This window comes from Sarcophilus harrisii, chromosome 2 (assembly GCF_902635505.1).
Source record: "Sarcophilus harrisii chromosome 2, mSarHar1.11, whole genome shotgun sequence".
In the NCBI taxonomy this organism is placed as follows: domain Eukaryota; kingdom Metazoa; phylum Chordata; class Mammalia; order Dasyuromorphia; family Dasyuridae; genus Sarcophilus; species Sarcophilus harrisii.
Genome location: NC_045427.1, coordinates 183449156 through 183476614, shown reverse-complemented (window position 1 = coordinate 183476614; position 27459 = coordinate 183449156). Strand labels below are relative to the sequence as shown.

At 35.6% G+C, this 27459-nt stretch overlaps 1 protein-coding gene across 2 annotated transcripts in view; it reads left to right on the top strand.

The window, feature by feature from the left end:
• MYT1L (myelin transcription factor 1 like) overlaps nt 1-27459 on the top strand; it is a 660434-nt gene that overhangs the window by 600339 nt on the left and 32636 nt on the right. For both annotated transcript variants that reach the window (XM_031951169.1, XM_031951168.1), the window contains 2 exons: nt 2069-2152; nt 4247-4468. In XM_031951169.1, the coding sequence (XP_031807029.1) occupies nt 2069-2152; nt 4247-4468 (306 nt within the window). The remainder of the gene's footprint in view (nt 1-2068; nt 2153-4246; nt 4469-27459) is intronic.

The window sequence follows — 27459 nt, the reverse complement described above, 5'->3', positions numbered from 1 at the left end:
TTAAGGGTCTGATTTTTATCTTAATAGATCAGTATACTTCAAGTTAAGCATTTTTAAATGCTTATAGGTAAAAATTTCTCAATGGAATCCCTTAGATGCCCTCAAGGAATTCATATTCTAAAGGAGGAGACAACATGCAAATAATTCTGTATAAATAAGTGTAGATAACTTGAGGGAATTCTCAGAGGAAATGCACTAGCATCAAGTGGTAGCTGAAAAAAGTTTCTTGCAGAAAATGGGATTTTAACTCAGACATGAACAAAACTAGGAAACATTGGAGGTATAGAAATCTAGGCAAGAGAGACGTCCAGTGAAATAGAGAATCAGGAGACCCAATGTTATGTGCTAGGAACAGCAAAGAGGCCATTGTTAATAGATAATAGAGTATAAGGAGGGAAGAAAGCATAAGAAGACTGGAATGATAGGAACAAGCCAGATCATGAAGAGCTTTAAAGAGCAATAAAAGTATTTTAGATTTAATCCTGAGGGTAACAGAGAACCAGTGGAGTTTATTGAATGAGTAGTGGGAAGAAGGTGATATGATTTGGGCTTCAGGAAGATCACTTTGTTAGGTGAGAAGAAGATGGACCAGAATGAGAGAAAAGACAGGACACTAACCAAAAGGCTACAGGGGGTGAAGAGAGACTGCACCTGAATAGTATCAGTGCCAGAGGAGAGAAGTGAAAGGAAAGGAAGGAAAATCATCAATTTTAGGTGGCCCTCAGGAAGGAGTTTAATCACAAAAAAAGAGAAGAGATATAGAATTATAACTTGTGGGACTGGATAGCTAAAGTGGATATGAGGAACATGGTTACTTTTGTAAGCAATAGAGAAGTAATCAGTATATAAGAATGAGACTGAAGATTAGTGGGAAGCATGTATTATAGAGGGAGAAATCTGTTAGAGAAGATGGGTTGAATTTGATCACTTGTGCATTTGGAATGGCCACTTTCTTTGGCAAGATAAGGGGTCACTTTTTCATGGGAGGAAGGGATGAAGGAGGAGATAGTGAGGGAAGGCATCTAAGTGATGTAAGATGTGAAAGAGTAGAGAAGAAGGAACTCCATTCAAATGGTCTCAATCTTTTCAATGTAATTTTTGGCAAGATTCTTGGCTCAAACAGTTGTGGCAAAGAAGTCATAGAAGGATTGAAGAGGGATGGAAATGTTCAAAAAACCTATTGTGATGAGTGAGATAATGAATCAGTTAAAGAAGGACTGTGTTGGTGCAATAAAGAACTCAGTAATCACAATTTCTGCACAAAGATACAGCTTTATACTGTAGCTCATGATAGAAATCCAAGCAATAGATCGTAGAAGTCATCTAAGGCAGGACAAGTTTATTGATAGAATAAAGGAGTCATGGATTCTAGAGCAGAGCATAAAGGAGAGTTGAGCTGGTTCAGCAAAGGCTCAAGATGGGGAAAAAGAGGGGAGGGTAGTTCTTTAAGGCATGATGGCCTGGGAAAGAACTGAGAGAGTGGAATCCTCACAATGAGGATGAAGTAAGGGGTTAGATTTAACAATCTAGTGAAGCCTATGGACCTCTTCTTAGAATAGTTTTTAAAAACATAAAATAAAATATACAAAGAAAAACATTCATGTTCAAATTCAGTTATCAAAATATCTTTTTTAAAAAACAAGTGGTTTGGAGTCCCTGATTTATTCTAACTCCCTTAGTTTTATAGAAAAGGAAAGCAAGGGCCAGAGATCAAACTGCTAATAAATAGCAGGATTCCTAAGAATAGAAGGTTTCCAGATCATTATCTCTACACTCTGAAATTGAAATTTCCTTAAAATTTCCTCTTTTTATGCTGTATGATTTCTTTATTTGGTTATTAGTCCTCCTTTTATGGTCAACTATCTCATTCTCTGAGTAAATATACTTAGCTCAGCCCAAAATTTATGAGACAATTCACAGCTTCATTTAAACAAAGGAATTTCATTTCTGGTTTTCCATGACAAAACCCAGGAATTTTCAAGAGTATCCAAGTCAAGCAACATTGCTAAAGAAAGTATAGTGGATAAAGGATAAGGAATTGCTTTCTTAAAATTTCCTTCTTGATTAGTCTTTCAGGTTGTCCAAGAGCAAAGAAAAGTGGAATCAGGATAGCACAAAGCAAAGAAGACAAAGAGGATCAAGAGCCCATTAGGTAAGTAGAATGCTAAGACCTGGTATATCCACTGCACAAATACAGATTTCACTATTTTTAAGACCAGGCAATCTAATATCCCTGAAACTGGGAGTGGCCATAAGCAAAATATAGTAGCAGCTACACCAATCTTTTAAAAATTTAGTAAATAAGTGAGAGAGAAGTTGTTTCAAGATGAAGAGCAGAGTACGAGAAAAGACCTAGAAGTACCAGTGAAGAAATAGATATTACGGCTAATGTCCAACAGAAAATTAATGTTCATCAAAAAGACCTGCAGGTTTGTCTAATGTTTAGCAGTCCTGGACAAAGAATTGGTGAGAGAATCAGACATTCAGTGCTAGAAGGGCTCTTAGATAACATCTGGTCCAACTCCCTCATTTTATATATGAGAAAACTGGGTATAGGGAAATGAAAGAATTTGCCCAAGGAAGTCCCAGGTAGGAAGCTGCAGAACTGCCACTTGAATCCAGAATTCCTGACTGTAGATCCATTGATTTTATGGCTCTGATAGAGGCAGGCAGGGTGACTTCCAAGGGAGAATGCTGGACCTAGAGTTAAGAAACTCTGAATTTGAATTCTACTTCAGATATTTACTAGTTATATGGCCTTTTTGTCCAAATGATTTGGTCTCTCTGAACCTCTGAACCTCAATTACTCCACCTATAATATGGGGTATAGTAATGATGATAGCACCTACCTCCTGGGGTTGTTTTGAACATAAACAAAACAAAATTTGTAAGGTACTTTGCAAATCCTAAAGTAACATTTAAATCAAACCATTATTATTGTTGTTGTATCGTGCTGTATTATTATTAAAATGTGTTTCTCGATTGTAAAATAATAATAATAGCTCACATTTATATAGTGCTTACTATGTGCCAGGCACTGTATTAGGACTTATACAATTATTTTATCACTATACCCTCACAAAATGCTAGGAAGTAGGTGCTATTATTATCCTCATTTACAGATGAGAAAACTGAAGCAAACAGAAGTGATTTGCCCAGGATCACACAGCTAGTAAGTATCTAAGGTCAGATTTGAACTCAGTTCTTCTTCACCCTAGGTCCAACACTCTACCCACCACACCACCTAAATAGTGTTATTTGCTCATATATCCACCTCTCAAAGGTACTGTGAGGATCAAATAAGAAGTTATGTCAACATGCCTTGTAAATCAAAATACACCATATAAATGTTAGCTATTGTTTCTGCTATATGTAATTTAATTTTTATTAATAAATTGCATGATGTTCTATATCTCTTAAGTATAAACACTTTGATTTACTGAATTAGGAAAAAAATGATCATTAAATTATGAGAAAGTTCATTGACATTTGGTGAATGTTTTCTAGAATCTAGATTTATACTGAGAATTGGACATCAGACAAGCTGCAGGCTATTGTGGTACATCAGCCCATGGTTGGACATCAGCTGTGATAGAGATGCTGCAGGGTGTCTTATTTAACAAGAAGAATATATTCTGGCTAACAATACACTAGTGTCCTGTAGGAACATAAAGGACCCAGTTGAGTGTTCCAACTCCTGCCCTCTGGATATCCAAAATGTTAAAGCAAAAAGCACAGTTCTCCTTATTTAAAAACTTAATCCCATTCTGTCTTCAAGCTGAAAATAATGAGACTAAACAAGATCCCCTGTGAATTTTACATTGTCCCCTTCTACAGATCAGTAATCCACTCCAGAGTAGAACTTTTTAAAAAAATAATATAATTGTCTTTCCAAAAGGAATTTCAAGCCTTCATCTAAGCTGGAGCTCATTTTCTTCTTACTAAGTATGGGGCTTTTCCAAGAACTCTCCAGCCATGAGATAATATAGTTAATAATTCCACTAGGTGGCATCTTTGTTGATTTCAATTTATTATTTTTTTTTCTTTCTTTCTTTCTTTCTTTCTTTTTTTTTTTTTTTTTTTTTTTCTTTTTTTTTTTTTTTTTTTTTTTTTTTTTTTTTTTTGAGTCCGTAGAGCATGATTGTTCTTTTTTTTTTTCATGTCAGGTTGTTTTGACTTTGTTGTAGAGGCTACCAGGTATATGATGGCAAGACAGTAAAGTTTATCTCATCTATCTGCTATCCAGATGTCCAGTTCCTGGTTGTGATGGTCAGGGTCATATAACTGGAAAGTATGCATCCCACCGCAGTGCGTCAGGGTGCCCTCTAGCAGCCAAAAGGCAAAAGGATGGGTACTTAAATGGCTCCCAGTTCTCTTGGAAGTCAGTGAAGACGGAAGGTATGTCATGTCCCACTCCAGGATGTGATGGCTCAGGACACGTCAGTGGTAGTTTCCTTACACACCGCAGGTGAGTAATTCTCCCGTTGGTTGTTGTCTATGATGAGACCCTATTTCATTAGTTAGGAATGGTCTTGTATCCAGTCTCCTGGTCCTTGTGTGAACTGGAACTTTTCATAATCTTAATAGTATCTTCATTAGAAAAAAATAAAAAACCTTAGAGACAGTAAGGGAAGTTTTAGGGACTAGAGGAGAGATAGAAATAAGACTTTTGAAAATAAACACACACACATTGTGAGTTTATAAGCTCAAGTGTAACTAGATGTAACAAAATACAAGTTTTTCAAAATATTATCTTCAGTGCAGATAGGTATGTCCATTAAAATATACACAATAAACATTTATAATAACTGTTACAGTAATTATAAGAGACTTGCCCTTAGTATAAAGCTATGAGGCCCAATACTTGATTTTATAACTTCTTGATATATCTTCAAGCAGTGTGAGGAGAATCAGGAAATTTTCAAAAGATTTTCTCAGCCCAAATAATTTGGATTTGTTTTAGTCTAAAGGGTATTTTGAAATGGAGGAAGATATTCAGAAGATCCTAGGACTTAGAGGTAGAAGGGAGGTAGTCCAACCCTCTTATTTTCACAGATAAGGACACTGAGGGCCACAGAGAAGAGGTGACACAGTATCAGAGATATGAATGAAACCCAATACTTTGATTCCCAATCCAGTGCTCTTTTCAGAAATAACAAATCTCAAAATTGAAAGAAACCTCAAACTCCATTTAGTCCTGTAATATACCATGCATTGCCAAAACAATATTAATAGTACATCACAATGACAAAAATGTTTAGAATTCCTACTGTCAAAACAGGAATAAACAGAAGCAGTTTACTTAGCCTAGATTAGCACAGACTTGTGGAAGGAGTGTCTAATGACTACTCACCTGCTCTCCTAATTTAACCTACAAGTTTAGAGGAAGTAGAGAAACTTAAGTTGTTCATCCCCCTATTAACCGAAAGAATGTCAATTTGTACCCTCAATTCATTTATACCAACAAGAACAAAAATAAAGAAACAAGGAAAATGATGATTTGTCATTAGGCTTCGGGAGGGGAGAGAGGAGGTCGGTTAAAAATAGATCATACTTAATGTAACAAAGGTAGCATGATATAGTGGATGAGGCAATGAACTTGGAGTCAGAAGGACCTGGATTCAAATTCAGCCTCAGATACTTACTGAATGATGTTGTGTAGATCTTACCTCAGTCCTCCATTTTCCTCATCTGTAAAAATGTGAGGATTGGTCCCTCAAATCCTTCCAGTTCTAGAGACATGAATCTATATGTTCCCTTTAAGTTAGGAAAATTCTCTTTATAGGGAGATCTAAAAACATCCAAATAGTTACCATAAATATCATCATTTATAGATAGAATCCTCCCCTAAAAAGATAGGGTCAATATCTTCACCAGTATAGTGTAATAAATCTACTAGATTTGTCATTAGTGGAAGGATCTATGTTACACTCATTGCTCTGTTTATTACTACTTGTGGAACCTTGACTAAGTCACTTAACTTTTCTGAAACTCAGCTTCCTTCTTTGTAAAATGAAGAGACTGAAGTAGTTGATATCTAAGCTAAGCAGTTCAGCGTCCACTGAAGCATACACTTCAAAGGCCACACTTTCTCATTCTTGAAATGTCATCCATGTGCTCAGATAAATTTGCTTTTGAACAGTAAATGTTCATAAGAGATACTTATCTCTATCTGCCAATTTTTGATTGAATTGTCATAACTAAGGGCAAAGGGAATATTTCACATATTGGGGTCATTTTGCCATGGGTAATATCACTCAAAGATAGGCATTTCTCATATCTTCTTGATGTAAGTTCATGGGTCTGACTTCCATACTGTGGCTACTTCATAAATAAGTTGAAATGTCTGGAAGGAATTTAGAGGAATTCTGATAAACGTTATTGCCACAAATTCCAAGCTTCATTTCATCCTCTGTTAACTAAGATGATTGGACAAGATGATCTCTGCCTAAGGCTGTCTGTAATTCTACTTGACTTGTCAGAGATCTGGTGGTTACTGTGGCACTCAGGCAGGAGACAGTTGTCACCTACTTCTCCAGAAGATGATATGGCCCCAGCTATTAATTAAATGTCTATTATGTGCTAAGCAGTAGGAATATAAGGAAAGAAAAAACAAAAATGCAAAGCCAATTTCTGCTCTTATAAGAGCTCATGGTCTAAAGGAGGAAATTACATACAAACAGTAATTCAGGAAAAACACAAAGGTAAGACATTCAAATTAAGAAAGACTAAAAAAGGCTTCCTGTAGAAGGACTTTATCTGAAACTTGAAGGAAGCTAGGGAAGCTAGGAGGCAGACAGAAATGAAAAGATAAGAGAATTCCAGACATAGGAGACAGTCAATAATAATGTTCTATGAGGAACAGAAAGGAGACTATTGGAGTCACTGGATCTCAGAGTACATGAATAAGGTACAAAAAGATTGGAAAGGTAGACAAGTCAGGTTATGAAAGGCTTTGAAAACCAAGAAAGGGATTTTATATTTGATTTTGAGGTAATAGGGAACAACCAGAATTTATTGAATGGCAGATAGAGGGGAGTGATATGATCATCTCTACATTTTAGAGAGATAATATTAGCTGCTTAGTGCAGAATAAATTAGAGTAGGAAGAGATTTGAGGAAGGGAAAGGCCACCAGTGCAGATGCAAAGTGATAAGGACCTGTACCTGGATGGTTGCTTTGTTCAAACAGAAAAGGGGTTATACCCCAAATTCACTATGTCTGAAAGTCTTCCCAAATTCACTCAGCTTCTCAAAACTCTGAAAGCAAAGAGTCCTAAGAAAATCTTAGCCCCTAAGTAGAGGTAAAAAGTTTCCATTTGATTATATTCCTTCAAATATGCATCTTACCATGGCTCCACATACAGATGATTGCATTGCTTTAAAACCTACATATAATCAGAAGGATAATATGAAATACCATTTTGGCAATGTTCAATAAAGGATGATTCCTATGCACATGTTCTCCCCAGTGCTTAACTTAGTTAATTTTCCACTGCTTCCACCAAGGAAAGATTTTTTTTTCCCTCCAAAGAGAAGTCTCCAATGTTTATGGGCCCTGTCCTTTTTCCAAAGATATACCTCCTGTATCCTCTCCATTATAGTTTTCATCACAAGTTTTCATGAACACATAGCTAATGTGTTCTACAATATAAGGACACCTTGGTAGTAAACATTCTAGTGATTTGGGATTCAGAAAGATGATCATGGGTTGAATTCAATAAAAATAAAGTGAAGAGATGATAATATATGGATTAAAATAATCAATTGCACAAGTACTACATGAAGGAATTTTGCCTAGAGAATATTTTATGTGAAAAAAAGGGATACTCAGTAAGAATGAACACAATGATATGACAGTTTTAAAAAAAAGCTAATGAAATCTTAGGCTTCATAGTATCCAGAAGGAGGAAGGAAATAAGTCTGTGTCCTGCTTTGGCCAGATTACATCTGCAGCATTGTATTTGGAATGCTGTATTTTAGGAAGGGCATCCTTCCTTCCTTCCTTGACAAGCTAGAACACATCTAGAACAAGGTGAATAAGACTAGAAGGAAGTGAGTAGCTTAGAAGCTTTCTAGAGAGAGAGAATTGACAGCATTTATTTTGGAAAAAAAATAAAACATCTCATTTTGGAAGAGAAATAGTGGACTACAGATATAGAAGGAGACATGCTATCAAACATTAATTTTTCTAGTTGAAGTGTATATATTTGTAACAAACAAGGTTTCTTTGGGTTTTGTAAATAACAGATAAAAATTAATGAAAGTAAGTAAGATACGTGGAAGGGGCATTTATTTATTAAGCACTCGTTATGGACCAGAGACAATGCTAAGTACTGGGAACAAAAAAAAAAAAAAAAGACATTCCCTGTTCTCATGGAGCTTACATTCTAAAAAGGAAGATAGCACTTTAAAAGGGAGCTGGAAGATGCTGAGTATAGAATGAGAGAGAAACATGTGGAAGAGAGATCCCTGCCAGAGTCTGATAGTGAAAAATAGAGAGTCAGGATCAGAGCCAGGAAAGGAATAAAGAAAAGGTCTGAGAATTGTTACTAAGAGTAATAAATAAAAATGCAGAGAGCTAGATTTTCATTAGAAATGAAAAAGTTTTCAAGAGAGCAATTCCAAATGGGAACACACTACTTCAGGAGAGATCATGGATACTACCTTCCTAAAAAAATTGTTGTAGAAAACATCCATTTGAGAAGGAATTTCTGTTCAGGTAGCAGATTGACTAAATGACTTCTTGGATCCCTTTCAACTCTTATATTTTGTGATTTCACTTTACTCAATTACTTTGGGATCATTTTAAACATTTTAATAGTTTCTTTCATCTGTTGCCTTGCTGTTTTTCTCTTTCCAAAGTAGAAGCCTCTTCAGCAACTCTAACTTGGTCCTTTCATGAAAGCCCTCCTGAACTCCACTCACATAATTAATATTTTTTCAGTGTTTTAGGTCTTTGGAGAAGTAGAATCTTTCCCTATTTCATCCTTGATCAAAACCATTTATCTAATTTACTAGTATCTTCTGGTGTCTGCCCACAAAAAAACCTTACCTTTCTTTCCTTAGGTCAGGAACACTTAGCCTCTTAGTCTCCTATAGCCCATATCCATCAAAATCCTTTCATCCTCTATTCCCCTTCTCTTGTCCTTGATCTTAAGGTTTTCTAACAGCTTATTACTCCAGGCCCTCCATTCTGAAAAATAGCTAATCCTGGGTTATTCTAATAATCACATTAAGCCTTCAGTTTCTTTCCTTAAAACTCCTGAATCCTTCACCATTGCTATCAATTCACCTGGCTAACCCTGAAAAGGAATAGGAGATCTCACTGAGAGGTCCTCAAACTTACATCCACTAGGTTTAAAATTACCATGTCAAATTAAATTCCAGTTCATCCCATATCAATAGTCTCTCTTCTCTTCCATACCTTCCAATAGTTCTCTCTCATCAAACAAATAAAGATCACACTCCTTAATTTAGTACTCAAGGCCTTCTGCCCCCCCTGGCTTGAACCCTACTCTCCAGCCTTCTCTGATATTACTGAACATTTAAAGCATTCTGGCTAAACCAAGCAACTTGTTGTTCAGTTGTTTCAGTCATACCCAACTCTTTGTGACCCCATTTGGTATTTTCTTGGTAAAAATACTAGAGTGGTTTGTCATTTTCTTTTCAATTCATTTTATAGATGAGGAAACTGAGGGATACAGGGTTAAATGATTGCTCACTTACACAGCTAGTAAGTGTCTGAGGTCATGTTTGAACTCAGAAAGATGAAGCTTCCTGACTTCAGACCTGATACTTTATCTACTTCTGCACTTAATCTTCTCTAACCATATCAAAGAAGATAATGTTTCATATTGAATAAAATATTAGTCTTAAATTCCAAAAGACCTACATTCATATCCCGCCTTTGATATTTACTAGCCAGTTGTTAAAGAAAAATTTGACCTATCTAAGCCTTAGTTTCATTATCTGTAAAAATAGATACTCAAAATTATCACAATATCAAAATTATCAAAAATATCAAAATAATACTCAAAGTTATCTCATAGAGATGTTATGAAGCTCAAATTAAATAATGTATATAAAGTACTTTATAAACCTTAAAGAGCATATAGTTATCAATTTGTAGTACTAATATTATACACTTTTTCATTTTAAACCTTTGCTACGATAATTCATTGTGCCTGAAATGCCCTACTCTCTGCCCCAACCAGTTGAAACTCTACCCATCCTCTAAGAACCAACTTAATGCTACCTCCTTGATGAAGTCTTCCTTATTCTCTCACAAGGCTGATAATTAAACCTCAACAGAACATAAAGGAATTTGTTAGACTACGAAATAGCCATTCCATATTTTATCTCATCTATATGTTGTTCAAACAACTTTCAATCTATGTCTTCTGGTAAAAATGGATCAGGCACAGACCAATGCTTTTGTTGGTGGTTGTCTTTTCTGAGAGTACAGAATTCATTTATTTGAGCTACTTTTTTTGCTTCTAATTAGCAGTGATCAAATGGGTCTAGGATGTTGAATTCCTAATCCTGCCACCAAACCTGAACATGTTTATCTCAAGATAGAAATTTGTTCACCTAAGATCAAGAAAAAATTGACATAAAAAGGCAGCTTAAAGCCTAGGTTTAACTCACTGAAATAAGATATGTGTTGCTTGAAGAGCAAGATCGGGGATAGGATTAGCTGTCCCCTTCATCACATAGTTTACATATCGTTCAAAGTAGAAAGTAAAGAGAATACTGAGGATGGTGCTACTCTCTTTTAAATAGTTACTGAGCTATCACCTCTTCCTACTTAGCAACTAACAAATAGACTGCCCTATCATCTCAAAACCCCAAGCCTCTCAGCACTTACTCAACAATGATTAGAAGCAACTGAAAACAACAGCTTTGTACAAAATCAGAAATATTTCTGTTACATTTTTCTATCCACTTCACAGCATTGTAGGATCCAAAGAGATAATATGCATAAAATATTTTTAAGCTTTAAAGCTCGTCTTGTAATCATTAAACACTGTTGAATATAAAACTCGTTTTATTGGAGAAATAACATGTTAAAACTGAGAGAATGATGAATTTGGAGTCAAAAAACCTAGATTCAAATCCTTTCATTCCTTCAAACTCTCTGTATAATATTGAGCACGTCTCTTGACTTCTCTGGGCTTCTGTTTCCTTATCTATAAGACGGAGGAGCATACTAAATGACTTCTACATTCTCTTTCAACCATAAATCTATAATCCTATGAATAGGGAAACAGTCACTGTTTTAAAGCATCTGTCATTTGTGTAGTAACAAGGACATGTAGTACAACAATCTGGAATTGCTTGTAACATATACCTCCCCTCCCTCTTTCTGCCAATGCCATTGACTTGACTAAGCTGTCAAAATCAGGCCAGAAAGGAATACTTTTTGATCACTGGTTTTAACATTGTTGGCTGATTACTTCATCAAGCCAATGATGGGAGAATTAGGAAAGTAATCATGAGCTCTTTCCCCCATTCCTTAAACTGAATCAACACTAAAAAGTTAACAAATAACAATGTGAGATACTGTAATCCTGGAAATGCAATCGCAATATAAGGCACTCTCCACTTTGCATGTCACTGCAGTGAGTAGGGGAAGGAAAGGAAGGAAAGAAGGAAGAAAGGGATGGAGGGAGGAAGGAATGAAGGAATGAAGAAATGAAGGAAGAAACGAAGGATGGGGAGAGAAGGAAAGAAGGAAGGAACAAAGGAAAGAAGAAGGAGGGAGGGAAGGAGAAAGGGAAAGAGGGAGGGAGGAAGAAAGGAAGGAAGGATGGAAAGAAATAAGGAAGGGGAGAGAAGGAAAGAAGGAAGGAAGAAGGAGGGAGGGAAGGAGAAAGGAAAAGAAAAAGGGGGGAAGAAGGAAGGAAGGAAGGAAGGAAGGAAGGAAGGAAGGAAGGAAGGAACGGAGGGAGGGAGGAAAGGAGGAAGAAAGAAGAAAGGGAGGGAGGGAGGGAGGAACAAACAAAAGGAGGGAAGGAAGGAGGGAGGGGAAAAGGTAGTAAGAAACATCAGATAAAAGGAGAGAAGAAGGAACTAGCATGTATTTAGCATATACTATGCGCTAGGTACTATGCTAAAGGCTTTACAAATATTTTCTCATGAAGATAAGCCAAATGTTTTCTGATGAGTTCCATCAGAACCATTAAATGGAGTGACACCTAATACTCCTGTATGGTTATAGTCTCCTTCAAAATATAGGAGAAATAATAAATATAGCTACTAGCATTTATATTGCACCTTAAGTACTTGGCAAATATCCCATTCTATTTTCACAACAACTCGGATTTTATTATTAAACTTATTTTACTGGTGACGAAACTGAGGCTGAAATTAGGTGACTAGCCAAGTGACACAGTTCATATCCAAATCATGATTTGGACTCAAATTTTCTTAACTCCACTTCTCTAGCATTCTATCTACTGTATTACTTTGTTTTTATTGTTCAGTTATGTCAGTTGTGTCCAATTCTTTATGACCCCGTTTCAAATTGTATTGGCAAAGGTATTGGAGTGATTGGCCATTTTCTTCTCCAGCTCATTTTTCAGATAAGTACCTAAGATAAAAAGGGTTAAGTGACTTGCCTAGGGTCACTCAGTTAATAAATGTCTGAGGCTGGATTTAAATTCACAAAGATGAATCTTCTTGATTCTAGTTCCAGGGCTCTATCCATTCTGCTACCTAGCTGTCCTACTGCTTTACTTAGCTGCCTTTAAGGAGAAAGAATCTAGGGTAAACCATTTAGGAGAAGGCTAAAAATTAAAATACCCTTAAGGGAATTAGAACAGTGGAATTCCAGTGATAGTTTCCAGTGTGATCATAAGGGAATAATTTCCCCTTTGGGGCTTTAGACTTTTCATCTGAAAAATGAGAAATGAGTGAGTGTGTATTTATAGTGGACTCTAACAACACTTTCTCCAGTTTTCAGTAGCTCAGAAGGTGCAGGTGCAGAAAAGTAAAATGGTCAGATGATCCATGGTTGGGGATTAGGAGAATGAGTGGAAACTATGGAAGGGCAGAGGAACAAAGAATTTAAAGATGGAGAGCAATGCACCATTGAAATGCATAACTATGAAGCAGCAAAGTACAGCAAAGCAGTACAGAAATCAGATCCCTTCCTGAGAATAGTTTGATGAGGGGAGAAAAGAAACAGCAGAAGACTCTATTGGAGTTTAAAAAAAAAAAGGAGAGACTTTTTTCTAGGGGCTAAAAATGGGACAGAAATAAGTTTGAAAACAATGTGTCAATTGTGTCAAGCCCTAGCTCTGTATAGGAATTTTTATTTCCCTTTATGTCAAAAATCTATGTTTGTTTTTAGAGTATATGGGATTGAGATTGGCTTTGGGAGTGAAAGCAGTCTGCAATACAACATATAAACTTATAGTATTTTACTTGGTGATCTTATTAACTTCCATGGATTTAATAATCATCCCATGCAAATGATTCTCCAGTGTGTTTGTCCAGAGCTAATCTTTCTCCTCCACTCTAATCTCCCATTTCCAATTTCCTACTGGATATTTTGAATTGGATTTTCTATAGACATTTTAAACCTAACATTTCCAAAACTGAACTCATCCTTTCCACCAAATTCTGTACTACTCTTAGTTTCTTATGGATGTTGAGGGCACCACTATCTTCCCGGTCACCCAGACCATAACCTAAGTATCATCCTTGAACCCTGACTGTCTCTCATTTACCCCTTCCCATAAACAATGTGTTTTCAAGACTTGTCCATCCTTACCTTTGCAATATTTTGTATACATCCCCTTTTATCTTATGACTCTACCACCGTCCTATACAGGCCCCCATCAACTCATGCTATGGACTATTGCAATAGCCTCTTAGCTAGATCTCACTATTTCAAGTCTCTCCCCACTCCAATGCATCCTCCACACAGATATTAAATTGATCTTCCTTAATTTTAGGTCTGATTATGCCCCTATTTGATAAACTCCAGTGGCTCCCTATTACCTCCAAGAGCAAATAGAAAATCTGTTAAATTTTTAATGTCCTGTAAAGCGAGGAGGGATTATATCCTAGGCATGTAGAAATGCCTATGCAAAGGCAAGGAAGTGAGCATGGAGAGACTATATTAAGTTATTCCTCATTGGGTTTGTGCAAGAATGTCACTACATGTATTCAAAATGAGAGGCACCATTTATTTTTTTGCTGAAGTGTTTGCAGGGATTCTGGAAAATGTTATCACAAGAGAATTTGAAGACCATCTTTACACAATACACCACTTTGCTGGTGTATATGAAGGACCATGGAGCCTTTCTCCTTGACTGGCATCTGAATCTTCCTCTATGTGTGTCCCCCCATGTAAGCTCCTTGGGGACAGAGATTATCTTACTTTTCTACTTGGTGCATAGCATTATACTTTGCACATAGGAAATACTACACTTGCATAAACAAGCATTACCAGCAAGTGACCATCCAGCCTTCACTAAAACTTCCAGTGAGGAAGGACCCATTATCTCCCAAGGCAGCTCAACAGAGTTATCTGAAAGTATTTTAAGAAGGATTAAACTTGTTCTGTTTAGTACCAGAGAACAGAACTGGGATCAGTGATGTTGCAGAGAAGCAAACTTTAGCAGGAGGTAAGGAAAAACTTTAGTGGAGCATCCAAAAGGGTTAAGCTTCAAGAGAAAGTTATCCCTTCCCAGAATCTGTCTAGAAAAGCCTGCATGGTCCCTGTCCCTCAGGTACCCCACAAATAATATTCTTAGTATTCATATTTAGGTAGGAGTTAGTTTATACAATCTCCAAAGTTCCTAGTAATACTGAGGTCTTGTAATTATATAAACAAATCAGTTTCTAGCATTTTAGAACATGGGGGCTAGAAAACAAAAAACATTCCCATTTTTACCCCCTTTTTAATCAAATAATAGCCACCTGGTTAGATAATTAATGAGAACCATTCTAAGTTCCAAAAGCAAAAATATTAATACAAGGCAAGAAACAACAAGTTTCCTATGCCTCAAAGGTTCCCTTTGTACAGTAAGTTTCCTCTTTCAAATTTCTTTCTAAGTATTGGAACATTCATGTGAGATCCTCTACTTTGCCTGGTATTGTTCTTATATATCCCTCTAGGCTTTTTAATTAATGAAACAGAACTCCACAATCAATTTCTAATTTAATCTTCCTACCTACAAGATCACTTGGCTGGATGACAATGTTTATCTTTAACACTCATCTCTTAGGCATGGGGATAAATAAAATAAGGCTGGAAAAATGGGTTTGGAACCACATTGAGGAAAGCTGTAAGATAGCAGTTTCAGAAGATAAAATTTGAGCATAGAGGCAATAGAGAGCCACTGAAGTTTTGTGAACAAGAGGATACTATGTTCAGATCTGTGCCTTAGGAAGACTGTTAAATCTGTTTTACCAGTAGTACAAAGGGGCGAAGGGAAGAAAAGTTAGACCATAAAAATTTCAGAGCACAGGCTCTGAACATATACCAAAAAGTTGGTAAGCCCAGAGGATTAGTTTTAAAATGCATTATTTATGCTTTGGTTACATTAGCAGGATGGGTACATTGGAATTTCAAAGAGCAGTAGGAGAAGAAGATGCCAGTGACAGAAGGGAAAGATCTATACTGGCAAACAAGGAACTAGCTAGTTAACAGGGGACCTATAGTTGATATCTCAAGTTTGATTTTTACAGACTCTGTCTAGGTACTTGTTCCTCTTAAATAAATTTTAGTAAAAAAAAAATTAAGCCAGAAATTCTCTTATCACACTTACATGTTAAGCAAGGAATTTTTATTTTCCACTATATATACTATGCTGGGCTTACATGCCCAGCATTCTTTCCCAGACCATTACTAAGCTCACCCATAAGAAATTTGTTCTTTTGTACTGATTAATGATAGATTGATACATAACATAAAATTGTAGGTTTAAAGATGAAGGGAACTCAGAGGCTGCCTAGTTCAACACTTCATTTTACAGATGAGGAAACTGAGGCACAGAGAGAATTAAGTGATTTGCCCAAGTTTACTCAGTGTAAGAAACAAGAGATAACAGATTTGATCCCAGATCCTCTGGCTCCAGACCAATGTTCTTTCCTTCTTTACCATGGTGTTTCCTATAATTTTCCTCTAATATGTTCATGATGTCAAGAGAAATAGAGAAGAACTGTCAACATGTGAGAGATTCACACTAGCTGAGCAAAAAAGAGTGGCTTGAAATTAGCATCACTAAAGGGAATATCAGAAACTGATAGGAATTTATCATTGTCATTAGAGAAGAGGTATCACCATCCACTTTGCTGGTGTATATGAAAGATCACGAAGGCTTTCTCCTTGACTGGCATCTGAATCTTCCTCTATGTGTCTCCCCCCATGGGAGCTCCTTGAAGACAGAGATTGTCTGTCTTACTTATCTATTTGGTGCATAGCATTATACTTAACACATAGGAAACACTTAATAAATGTTATTTCATTCATTCATTCAGCACATACAGCCATGAGATCCCAACTAGAAAGTATTTAATATAAGCTTTGTATTAAAGCTGAAAGGAAAAACGTTTAAGAAAAGATTTTTTGTAAATCCCAGGATATAACACAAATCAGTCAAAGCATTTGTTTTAATCTGATGAGTTTTCTCCTAAAATGACCTTGGACCTGTGAAAATGATAGTAGAAAAAATTCACAAGTGAGTTGTATGTTTACAGTAGCATAGAAAACAGTTCCCTCCTGCTTGGGAAAACAAGCAAACAAGAATGTTTCATATAGCCCTCTCAATTCAATAAGTCCTAATCATCTTCTTCTAGCAGACCAGATTTCCTCACAGGAAAATATCTGTGATCTTTGGGTCTCATCTTTCCCCTTTCACCCTTCCCCCCCAAAAAAAATCAAAGTATAGAATTTAAAATTAGAAAAGTACTTAGTGATCATCTAGTACAGGGATCTTTAGCCTTTTATGTCATGGACCCTTTTGCTATTACCCTCTGAGGACACCTATGGATCTCTTTTCAGATTGCTTTTTTAATGCATACAATAAAATACCTAGGATTACAAAGGAAGCCAATTATATAGAACAGTTATGAAAATATTTTTAAAAGAATCTTTTGACTTTGTCACTATTGAACTGAGGAGGGAAAGAAAAAGAATGGCTCTGGAGGAGAGTGAAGCTGGTGACTTTGCACAGCTCTGTCTCACTTAAATCTAATTCATTTGCAAGCCATGACATCACCTTCCTGGTCCTCTTCAAGAATGAAGAACAACCACAATAGAGGGGAAAGCTGAGGTACAAAGAGTAGACTTCTGAAGCTTTTGCTTTTTCACTCCACATCCAAAGTCTTTGTCACTAGCAGATGAAGAGGGAAAGGAAAGAAGCAGAAAAATTAGAAATATTTGGTGGGTGAGAGAACCTAATCAATAACATAATTAAATTGATTCAAAAGTTGTTAAAAGAGCAAATGGAAGGAATAGTCATTAATCATGATTCATTGCCAACTTAAAAGGAGGGAATACCTCCAGGGTTTTTGGCTTAACATTGTTCTATTTACTATTTTTGTCAATGTATTGAATAAAATCATAGATGACTTACATATCAAATGATCCTGCAAGATGGTAGTAGCTAATAATTGAAGGACAGCCATCAGTATTCAGAGATTATCTGAACAGACTAGAACATTGTAGTACATGAGCTAAAATGAAATTTATTAGCAGTGTAATACTTGAAATTATACTCATATTTGGATTCAAGGAGTCAGCTTCACAGGTACAAAAGAGACAGCTCTTGAATAGCAGCTTTTCTGAAAAAGATCTGCAAGCCTTGATCTACTACAAGTTTGATATGAGTCAACAGTATGAGATGATAGACAAGAAAAGCTAATGCAGTCATCTTCTTTGAAAGGCATTGTGTCTAGCCCTAGGAACTCCTGTTACATTGTACTTAATTTGAGGTATTATATTTTAGAAAGGATATGGTTAAACTGTACAGCATCTAAAGGAAAGTGACTAAGGTAGTAAAGAGTCTTAAGTTCAAGGAAATGTATGGAATATATGATAAATGTCTTCAACTATATAGAAGTCTGTCAGATGGCAGTAGGAATAGAGCTGTTCTGTGTAGTCCCAAAAAATAGAACTAGTAATAATGGATAAAAGTTACAGAAGTAAAGAAAACCTTCCTAGAACTTAGAGCTGTTAAGCAAAAAAAAAAAAAAAAGGTATTGCTGAGATTCCTGCTTAAAAAGGAATTGGATTTTTCCCTCAGGAATGGGTGTTTGGTTCAACTCTTTGTTCTTGAGGCCACTGGGTGAGAGAGGAGAAAGGGAAAGAGGAAGAGGGACTCAATATGCAGGCAGGCTGGCTTCCAACTTAGTCCTCCTTCTCTTTTACCTCCCTTTGCCACCCCCTCATTTCTTACCTAGCCTTAATCATTGATTGCATGGTTGTCTCATCAATCCAAGACATGTTAAAACTTTATCTTGAAAAGACCAAGGTCTTCCACTGCATCTGGAACCATCTCCAATCATCCTGATCGATAACTTGCCATTGGGCCCAGAGGCTTTGGAAGGGAGATAGTAAGGTTGGTGACTTTGGACAGCCTTCCCTCACCTAAATCCAATTCACTTATAAGTTATGGCATCATCTTCCTGATGTAAGGTCCTCTTTGAGAATGAAGGACAAACAACCACAATAAGAACAACAAGAATTGGACTAGAAAGCCCTTGTGGTTTCTTCCATTTCTGAGATCCTAATATTTTCTGGTCTGGAAAAGTAGAAATATGAAGTCAACTAGCATTTATTAGGTGCCTGCTATGTTTCAGAAATTGTGTTAAACATGTAGGATACCAAGAAAGGCAAAAAATAATCAATTCTCTGAAGAAACTGACAATTTAATGGGTGAGAAAGCATTCAAACAACTACATACAAATGCAACCCTTGTCCCAAAGCTCATCAGTAGCTAAGAATTTCTCTCCTCATTGGTGGAGATAAATGACCTGCCCTGTGTGAATGGAAAAGACCTTCAATACTTTCAGGATTCTTCAAGCATCAAATCACTTAAACTTTGAGAAGAAAGATGGAAGAGGCCATCCTCATTTCAGTTTCCTAAAAGAAAAAAATTCTGGAAAGACATAAGAGGAACTGGCAGTCCCCATCATAGCTCTTTCCCCAGTTAGAGACTGCAGAGTTTTCCCTTGGATGACATGTATTACTCTTTCTTCACTGAGCTGAGTTATCTCATTCCCAAAGGGAGAACTCTGTACTCTTACTAGTATTTATTCTCCTATATATACCTCCTATTTTTTGTTTTGCTTACTATTTGTATAAACATGTTTCTTTGTTGTTTGCTACATGTATTCATTGTGGAACTGATATAATGGTAGGAAATAGGTTGGGCTTTAACATAGAGCTTAGGTTTCCCTTACTCCCAATGATGACAAAAAGATCAAAAGTTAGATTGAATCCTATCATACATCCTAGACTATTTAAGTGAGTAGATAGATAATACTTCTATACTGGTACTTTCCTCTGAAGAATATAGACTGGCTTTTGGCCTCAACTTGATGCTTTCCTTCCTAGCAGAAATCAAAAGTTCCCACTGGAGAAGGGTAAGCGAAGAAGAAGGTAGAAATGTCTATTCTACCTATCTTTGAACCATACAATGACAGGCTTCATATATGTGAGCCTCCCTACTAATAAGACCTCTCACTCCTCACATAAATAAAAGGTATACAAAATAAATTAGGGATAGTGTCAGAGAGAAAGTACCAGTATTAAAGAGGAAAGGGAAAGGCTTTTTGTAAAGGTGACAGTTTAGCTGATAGATAAAAGAAACCAGGAGATGGAAATAAGGAGGAAGAGAATTCCAGCTATGAGGAATAAAGAATAAGAATATTCTGAACCTGGAAATAGAGTATTATCATGTTAGAATAGCAGTGGGGCCAGTGTCACTGGACTGTGAAAGATGTAATTGGATGGGAACGTAGAGTAAGAGCTAAGAAGGGTTATGGCTTTTAAAAACCACACAGAAGATTTTTTGATATTTCATTTTGGAAGAAATGAAGAACCACTTGTATCTGATTGAATAAGAAAGTGAAATAATTAGACTTTTACTTTAGGATGATCAGTATGACAGCTTGGTATAAGAGAATGGATTGAAATGGGTAGACACTTGAGGCAAAGAAAATAACCAGCAGAATATTGCAATAATACGGGTGTAAGAAGATAAAGACATGTATCAGTGTGGTAGGCAGATCCAGAGAAGAAAAAAATGTTAGTGTTAAAATAATATAACGATTTAGGAAGGTGACTACTGGCTATAATGATCATTATTTATACAGCTTTACAATTTATAAAGTACTTTCATATTATCAATTCTCACACAAATCCTGTCTTTTGTGATTGGGGAAACTGAGACTCAGAGTGCTGAAAACCATCTAGTCTAAGTCATTCCAACTAGTAAGACTTTCTGATCCCCAAACAAGAGACCTTGATTTTCATACACTTGAGAAAGATTCTGCTAATCCTGAAGAAATTGGAAGGACCATAGGTTTCAATGGATTACTAGACTAAGTCCCAGAGATATTGAAAGAAATTCAGGTAGTAAAAAAAAAAAAAAAAAAAAAAAAAAAAAAAAAAAAAAAAAAAAAAAAAAACAGTAAAAATGGGGGGGCAGAGGGAGGACAGGTAAGAAGAGATGGAAAAGAAGGAAGGAAGGAAGGAGGGAGGGAAGGAGGAAAAAGGTAAGAAGAAAGGAGGGAGAAAGGAAAGAATGAGGGAAGGAGAAAGAAAGAAAGAAAGAAGTTCCTGGGGTGGAGCCAAGATGGCAGAGTAAAGTAAGGACCCTGCTCGAGCTCTCCCAGTTTCCCTTGAAAACTACATGAAACTAAGTCTCTGAACATCATATCCTTTCATCCTGTCATTGTATATGATATGTAGAGGAGAAAGAGCACTGGTTCAGAAGACAGGCGAAATCCTAGCTCTGAAGCTTACTAGTTGTGTGACCATGGAGTCCTTTCAAGGCAATATTACCAAACCATTAAAACAGAATTAATAATATCTGTAGTTTCTTTCTTATAGTTATAAAGATCAAATGAGATGGTTTTATTATATCTGGGAGATAGTAAGCCAGAGTGACAAAAAGTCAAATGGACACCAAAAAAGTGGTAATTATATATAGTTTATATGTGGCAGATAAGTAGAGCAGTTGATTTTCAGATCCATTCTTCTTACTTATAGAAAGGGTAGCTATCCATGACTCTGTTCTTTGGGCACATTAGATGTCTAGTAAAGGTTTGTAAAAGTATGCTTTCTCTTCATAATCTAGAAAATTATAGCTCTTTGTTTCAATTCTTAAAAGCACCATCAAAATAGCATTATATTAATGGTTTACTTACATAGGCACTTTCCAGTTTACAAATATTCTATTTCAAATGTTTGTAAGATAGTTGTTCAGGAAATATACATTTTTTGTGGAAACAATAATGTACATATTAATAGTTTCCAAATCTAGACTATAAATTTCAATAAACCTTATCCCTGTATAGCAAAGTTTTGACAGGCTGAAACTTCTGTTATAGTGGTTAGTTGACTAGCCTCTGAGTCAACTTCATTTCTAGTCAAGGATGTACTGGTAAATGTTTAATAGCTACTTCTCCAAAAACACATGATTATTTTCATAAGTCTAGAAAACAACAAAACAATAAATCAAGCCCTAATTTGTAGCATTTGCCTATTTCCGAGGTGTAAATACTAAAACAAAAAGTTCATAATTAGCTCTCATAGGCAAGTGTTAATTAGCTTCAACACATTCTGGGTTTCAGTGTATATAATACCTAGGTAAACATTCTCTCAAAGTCCCAGGCAATTCTCTATGATTCTAAGTTATATTTGTGTTGCAGATATACATGACAAAGAGACAGAAGAAGTTGAAATCACAGATCGTCACATAAAAAAAAAGATTGCATTATTTACTTTCACAGGATAGCTGTGAGGAAAATATTTCTTTTACCTAATACAGTACCTAGCACAGAGTATTAGTCAGGCTTGTATTGATCTGAATAATTATGATTTTGTCTACAAAGCAGATCGCGATCATTCCACACTACTTTACTACTACAATTTTAGGATTTCCTGTGGCATGGTAAGGATTGTTTTAGACACTTCCATGTTCACCAGCCCAGACTACTACTGTTTTGTTTCAAAAGTACAGCTGGTCAAAAATGGCTAAAGTAATCCTATGACAAACTCCTCTACTTCTTAAGTGGTGACAAAGTCCAAATAGCCACCAGGTGGCAGCATTACCTCATATTTGTTTTATTACTGTTTTTCTTGCCCAAAAAAAGTGACCAAGAGAACATATAGTATTCTGACCTACATGTCCCTACTCTGTGAATTATATACAATTTTTATTAGAATTATCTGCATCCATATTAGTTACAGCATTAAAAAAGAACACAGGCTTCTCAATCAATATTCCACTGTAGAACACATCTTTACAATAACAGAATTGAGTGAAATAAATATATGGGTAAATAGATATGTCTATAGATATATATGTATAGGTCTATACCTACTTTATGTATGTATATACATATATATATATATATATATATATACACACATACATACATACATATACATATTCCCATATAAACATATCAAATATAGGTTCCTTACTACTCAGTTTATCATTTGTTGACTTTTAAAAAGGGATTTATTTCCACAGCAGAAAAACCATTTTGACACACTCCACTAGGTTGAGGACATTCAATCACGTCTGACTATGTGACTCTATAGATTCAGTCTATGAAGGTTTCTTGGAAAAAATAAGGGAGTAGGTTTCCATTCCTTCTCTAGTGTGTCCCTATTTTATAACTGAGGAACTGAGGCAAATAGGGTTAAAAGCTTGAGGTCACATTTAAAGTCAGACATCCATGGTGACCCACACACAAATAATTCCAACAAAAAAAGAAAGGAATATGCGGGGGGCGGAGGGAAGGGAGGAGGAGTACATGCAAAATTCCATGTCAGATTTAAAAACTAAAAAAAAAAAAAAAAAAAAAAAAAAAAATTACTTCTCATTGAGGGGATCAAGAAAGGTTTTAGGATCTTTGATTTATAACAAGGAGGAACCTTAGAGATTCTCAGAACCCAACCCTCTCATTTTATAAATGATGAAACTTAAGGATCAAACAAAAAAGTTTAGTGAGTTGCCCAGAATCACAGCTAATAAGCATCTGAGGCAGTAGTTCTTCCTGACTACAAGTCCAGATTTATTTACTGAATTTAACAAAAACCAATAATACTTTAATAGGAAGTAATAATGGATATTGGGACAGGTTATTGAAGACATAGCAAGCAATATGAACAAAAGTTTAAACATAAGAAAGGATCAGCTTGTATGAGTGATGGCAAATAGTCTCATTGGGGTTGTAGCTTAAAATATAAAGCAGGAATATGTAATGTATGAAAAAAGTAAGCAGGACCAGGCAGCTAGGTGGAGCAGTAGTTATACTGCAAGGCTTGGAATCATGAAGACTCTTCTTCCTAACTTCAAATCTGAAGTTTGATATGTAAAATTTGTGTGAACTTGGATAAATAATTTAATCCTGTTTGTCTTAGTTCTGTCATCTGTAAAATGTGCTGGAGAAGGAAATGGCAAAATCACTTAATCTCTACACCAAATGAGGTTATGAATAGTCGGACATCACCAAACTTGTGAAGAGTCAGTTTTTACTTACCTTGTGTAAGGATTGTGCCAGGACCATCACATTTCAAAATGTACTGGAAAATTTCTAGAAATGCTAAGAACAACAACAACAAATGGGTTTTATTTTTTTTAACTAAATGAGGGAAAAGCTAAATATCCTGGAAGAGATTGCTACCCTGGATAGATGACAGAAAGAAGGCTGAAATCCTCAACCTTTCTCCTCTGTCAATAATAACAACATTTAGACTGAAAAGCTCACAAGTGACTAATAGGGAATCAATATCTAGGAAAAGTAGAGGCATAGTAACTGAATACCCTGAATTTAATGGGTCATGAGATCCTAATGAACTCTCCACCATGATTATAAGAGCCAGTTAACCATGGAAAGGTGAAGAACTTTAGAGATAAAAAATTGGAGAAAGCAGGACAAATGTCTTGGGTTGTTGGGTTTTTGTCTTTTTGAAAGGAAGAGTGGAGTTTACAGGCTGTAGGCCAGTGATCTTGGCCGAACTCTAGTGGTATTCAGAGATGGAATGTTTAGAAAAGAAAATGATCATCACAAAATGACCGACATGTATCTATGAAGAATAAGATATATATTAAAAATCATTTTCTATTAGATTAGCATACTAAATGAATACTGTAAATTTACCAATATTTCAGCACAATTGTTTAAGTCCTTTATGCTTTAGCAGCTGGGCAGCTAAGTGGCAAGAGTGGATAGGGTTTAGAGCACAGAGTCAAAAAGACCTAAGTTCAAATTCAAATTCAGTCTGTATTAGCTGAGTGATCCTGGCCAAGTCACTTAACTTTTTCAATAAAAAATGGGAATGATAATTGCACTTAGTTTGCAGGGCTATTGTGAGGATCCAATGAGATAATATTTGTCAGTATATAGTTCAGTGCTGATATATAGTAAGTACTATGTAAATGCTAGTTATTCTTGTTGTTATTATCCTTTTTTGTACAGAATGGGTGATATAAACCATGAAATTATAGAGCTAAATGGGTAAGGATTCAGAATTGATTGAATAATCTAATCTATAGTCACAACAATCCCTTGCCAACCTGTAAAGAGTTTTCAGTTTAAGAACACCAGGGATCTGTCCTTAATTCTGTAATTTTAAACATTTTTATAAGTGACCTGAATGAAGGCATAGATGATACATATCAAATTTGTAAAGGCCTCAAGATAGCTAATATACTAAATGACAAATCCAGGATACAAATTTTTGACAGACTAGAATGTAGGGTGAATATAATAAGATGAAAATTAATAATTAATACATACAAAAAAATCACATTCAAAAAATTAATTAAAAGCATAAAATGGACAGAAACAATTAAACAACCATTCATGTGAAAAAAAAAAGATCTAGAAGATATAATGGATTTTACTGTCAATTTGAATCAGTAGTACCACATGATATTCAAAAGAACAAAGATGATCTTAGCCTGGATAAAGAGAATTTGAGAAGTACTAATCCTCCTATATTGTGCTCTGACCAGATTCTATTTATAGTTTTAAGTTCAGACCTGAGACCCTCAATTTAGGGAAGATGTAGAAAAGAAGGAGAATTACAACTAGATGAGGAGAAGAATCAGAGTGAAGGGGTTTGAGATCATATCATAAAAAGAATGTGGGGTATTTAGCCTGAAGAGAATATTTAGAGAAAATTTGATAAATGTTTTTCAAATGTTTATACTTGAAGAGATCTTAGACTTGTCATATTTGACTTCAGTGGGCAGAACCAGGAGCCACAGGTAAAAGCTTCAAAGAGGTCAAAATAGCTTCAATAAAGGAAAAAAAAAACTATTAAATTCATCCAAAAATGAAATGGAATACCTTGAGAAGTAGGAGGTTCCCCTCACCAAAGGCCTTCAAGGAACAGCTGGGTGAGCACTTGTGTTGACCACTCAGGCATGCTAATCATACCATAGAGAGGATTTATTAAAGTATCTATTTTGCACCATGCACTGTGCTAAGTAATTTGATCTGTACAACAACTCCAAAGATAGGTTCTATTATGACTCCCCTTTTAAAGCTGAAGAACCTGAGAAAAAATGTGCTTAAGTGACTTGCCCAGGGTCACCGAGACTGTAAATATATAAAGTTAAATTTGAACTCAAGTCTCCTTGATTCAAGGCCCAATTCTCAAACCACTGTACCATCTAAATTACTCTGTGTCCTTTGAGGTCCCTTTCAAATCTGAGATTGTTTGAGTGTGTGACTTGACTCAATAATCAACAAAGAACAAAAGAATTGACATGATAGTTTCTTTGTATAACAAAGATTATTCTGACATTGGTTTGAGGAATGGATTAAATAAGAGAGAAATTTTGTAAGTGATTGTACTAAAAAAACAATAATTAATAATATGTAGCACTCCAAGGCTTACAAAGTACAAAGTATCTTCTTTGAGTACCCTGAAAGCATGTATGAGGCAGATATTGCAGGTGTTATTATCTCTCTGTGTTACAAATGAAGAATTTGAGTCACAGAGAATCTAAATAGCTTGCCTCTAGTCACCCTAGTAGTTAAGAGCCAAAAAAAAACTTAAATCCAGATCTTTTCTACTCCAAGCCCTTTAGTGACTATACACGGCCCTCAATGAGTTTACAATCTAACAGAAAGAAAGAAGAATCATATATAACGATAACAAAAAATTGAATATAAATATGTAGAAAAAGTACCAAAAAAAATTGTTTTGGAAGATCCATGTCAATTTCAGGAGCTAAGGGAAAACTTCATGGAATAGAAAGCTTTCAAATGGGACCTTAAGTAATGTAGAAGAATTCGACATAGAAATAGGATAGAAGATTAGGCAAAGGTGGGATAAGATCAGAGAATAGCAATAATCCAGGTTATCAAATTTATAAAGTAGATGAAAGTTTATGAGATAATAGAGGTTTCTAAATGAGTTCAAATGTAGCTTCAAATATTAGCTGTGTCCTGAATAAGTCACCTACTTTATTATGAGAAAATAATTGCAAAGTACTTAACACAGTACATGGTATATAAGAAGTACAATCTAAAAGTAAGTTGTTACTATCATTATTATTACTGGAAATTAAGATACTTTACTAATTAAAAGGGGAACCAGGTAGTAACAGATCTGGAGTCAGAAAGACTCCTCTTCCTCAGTTCTAACTGACCTCAGATACTTACTATATGATCCTGGGCAAGAAAGTTTCTCATCTGGAAAATGAACTGGAAAAGGAAGTGCAAAATGACTATCGCATCTTTGTCAAGAAAATTCTTTAAGTGGAGTCACAAAGGTTTGTTTACCACTGGAAAACAACTAAACAATAGCAAACTAAAAAGATGAACACTAGCTAATATCTTGGACAACTAGGTGGTACAGTGAGTAGAGTCAAGAAGGCTTGGAGTCAAGAAGACTTCAGTTCAAATTTGGCCTCAAACTCTTGTAGCTATGAGATTCAGGGTTGTAAGAATCAGATGAGATAATAATTGCAAATTTATTAACACAGTATTTGGCACATTGTAAGCACTGCATGAATTAATATTATCCTGGAAATTTATTATTATTAGTTTAATGCTGGAAATTTATGTCACCACAGAATTATAAAGAATCTTCAAAAATACTTAAGAAGTTGGACTTAATTAGGTAGGCAGTGGGGCACTGTGAAGTTTTTGATAAGAGAATGACATCACAGTTGCAGTTTTAAATTCAGACCTGAGACCCACAATTTAGGGAAGACATAGAGAAGTAGGAAAGTTACTAGATGAG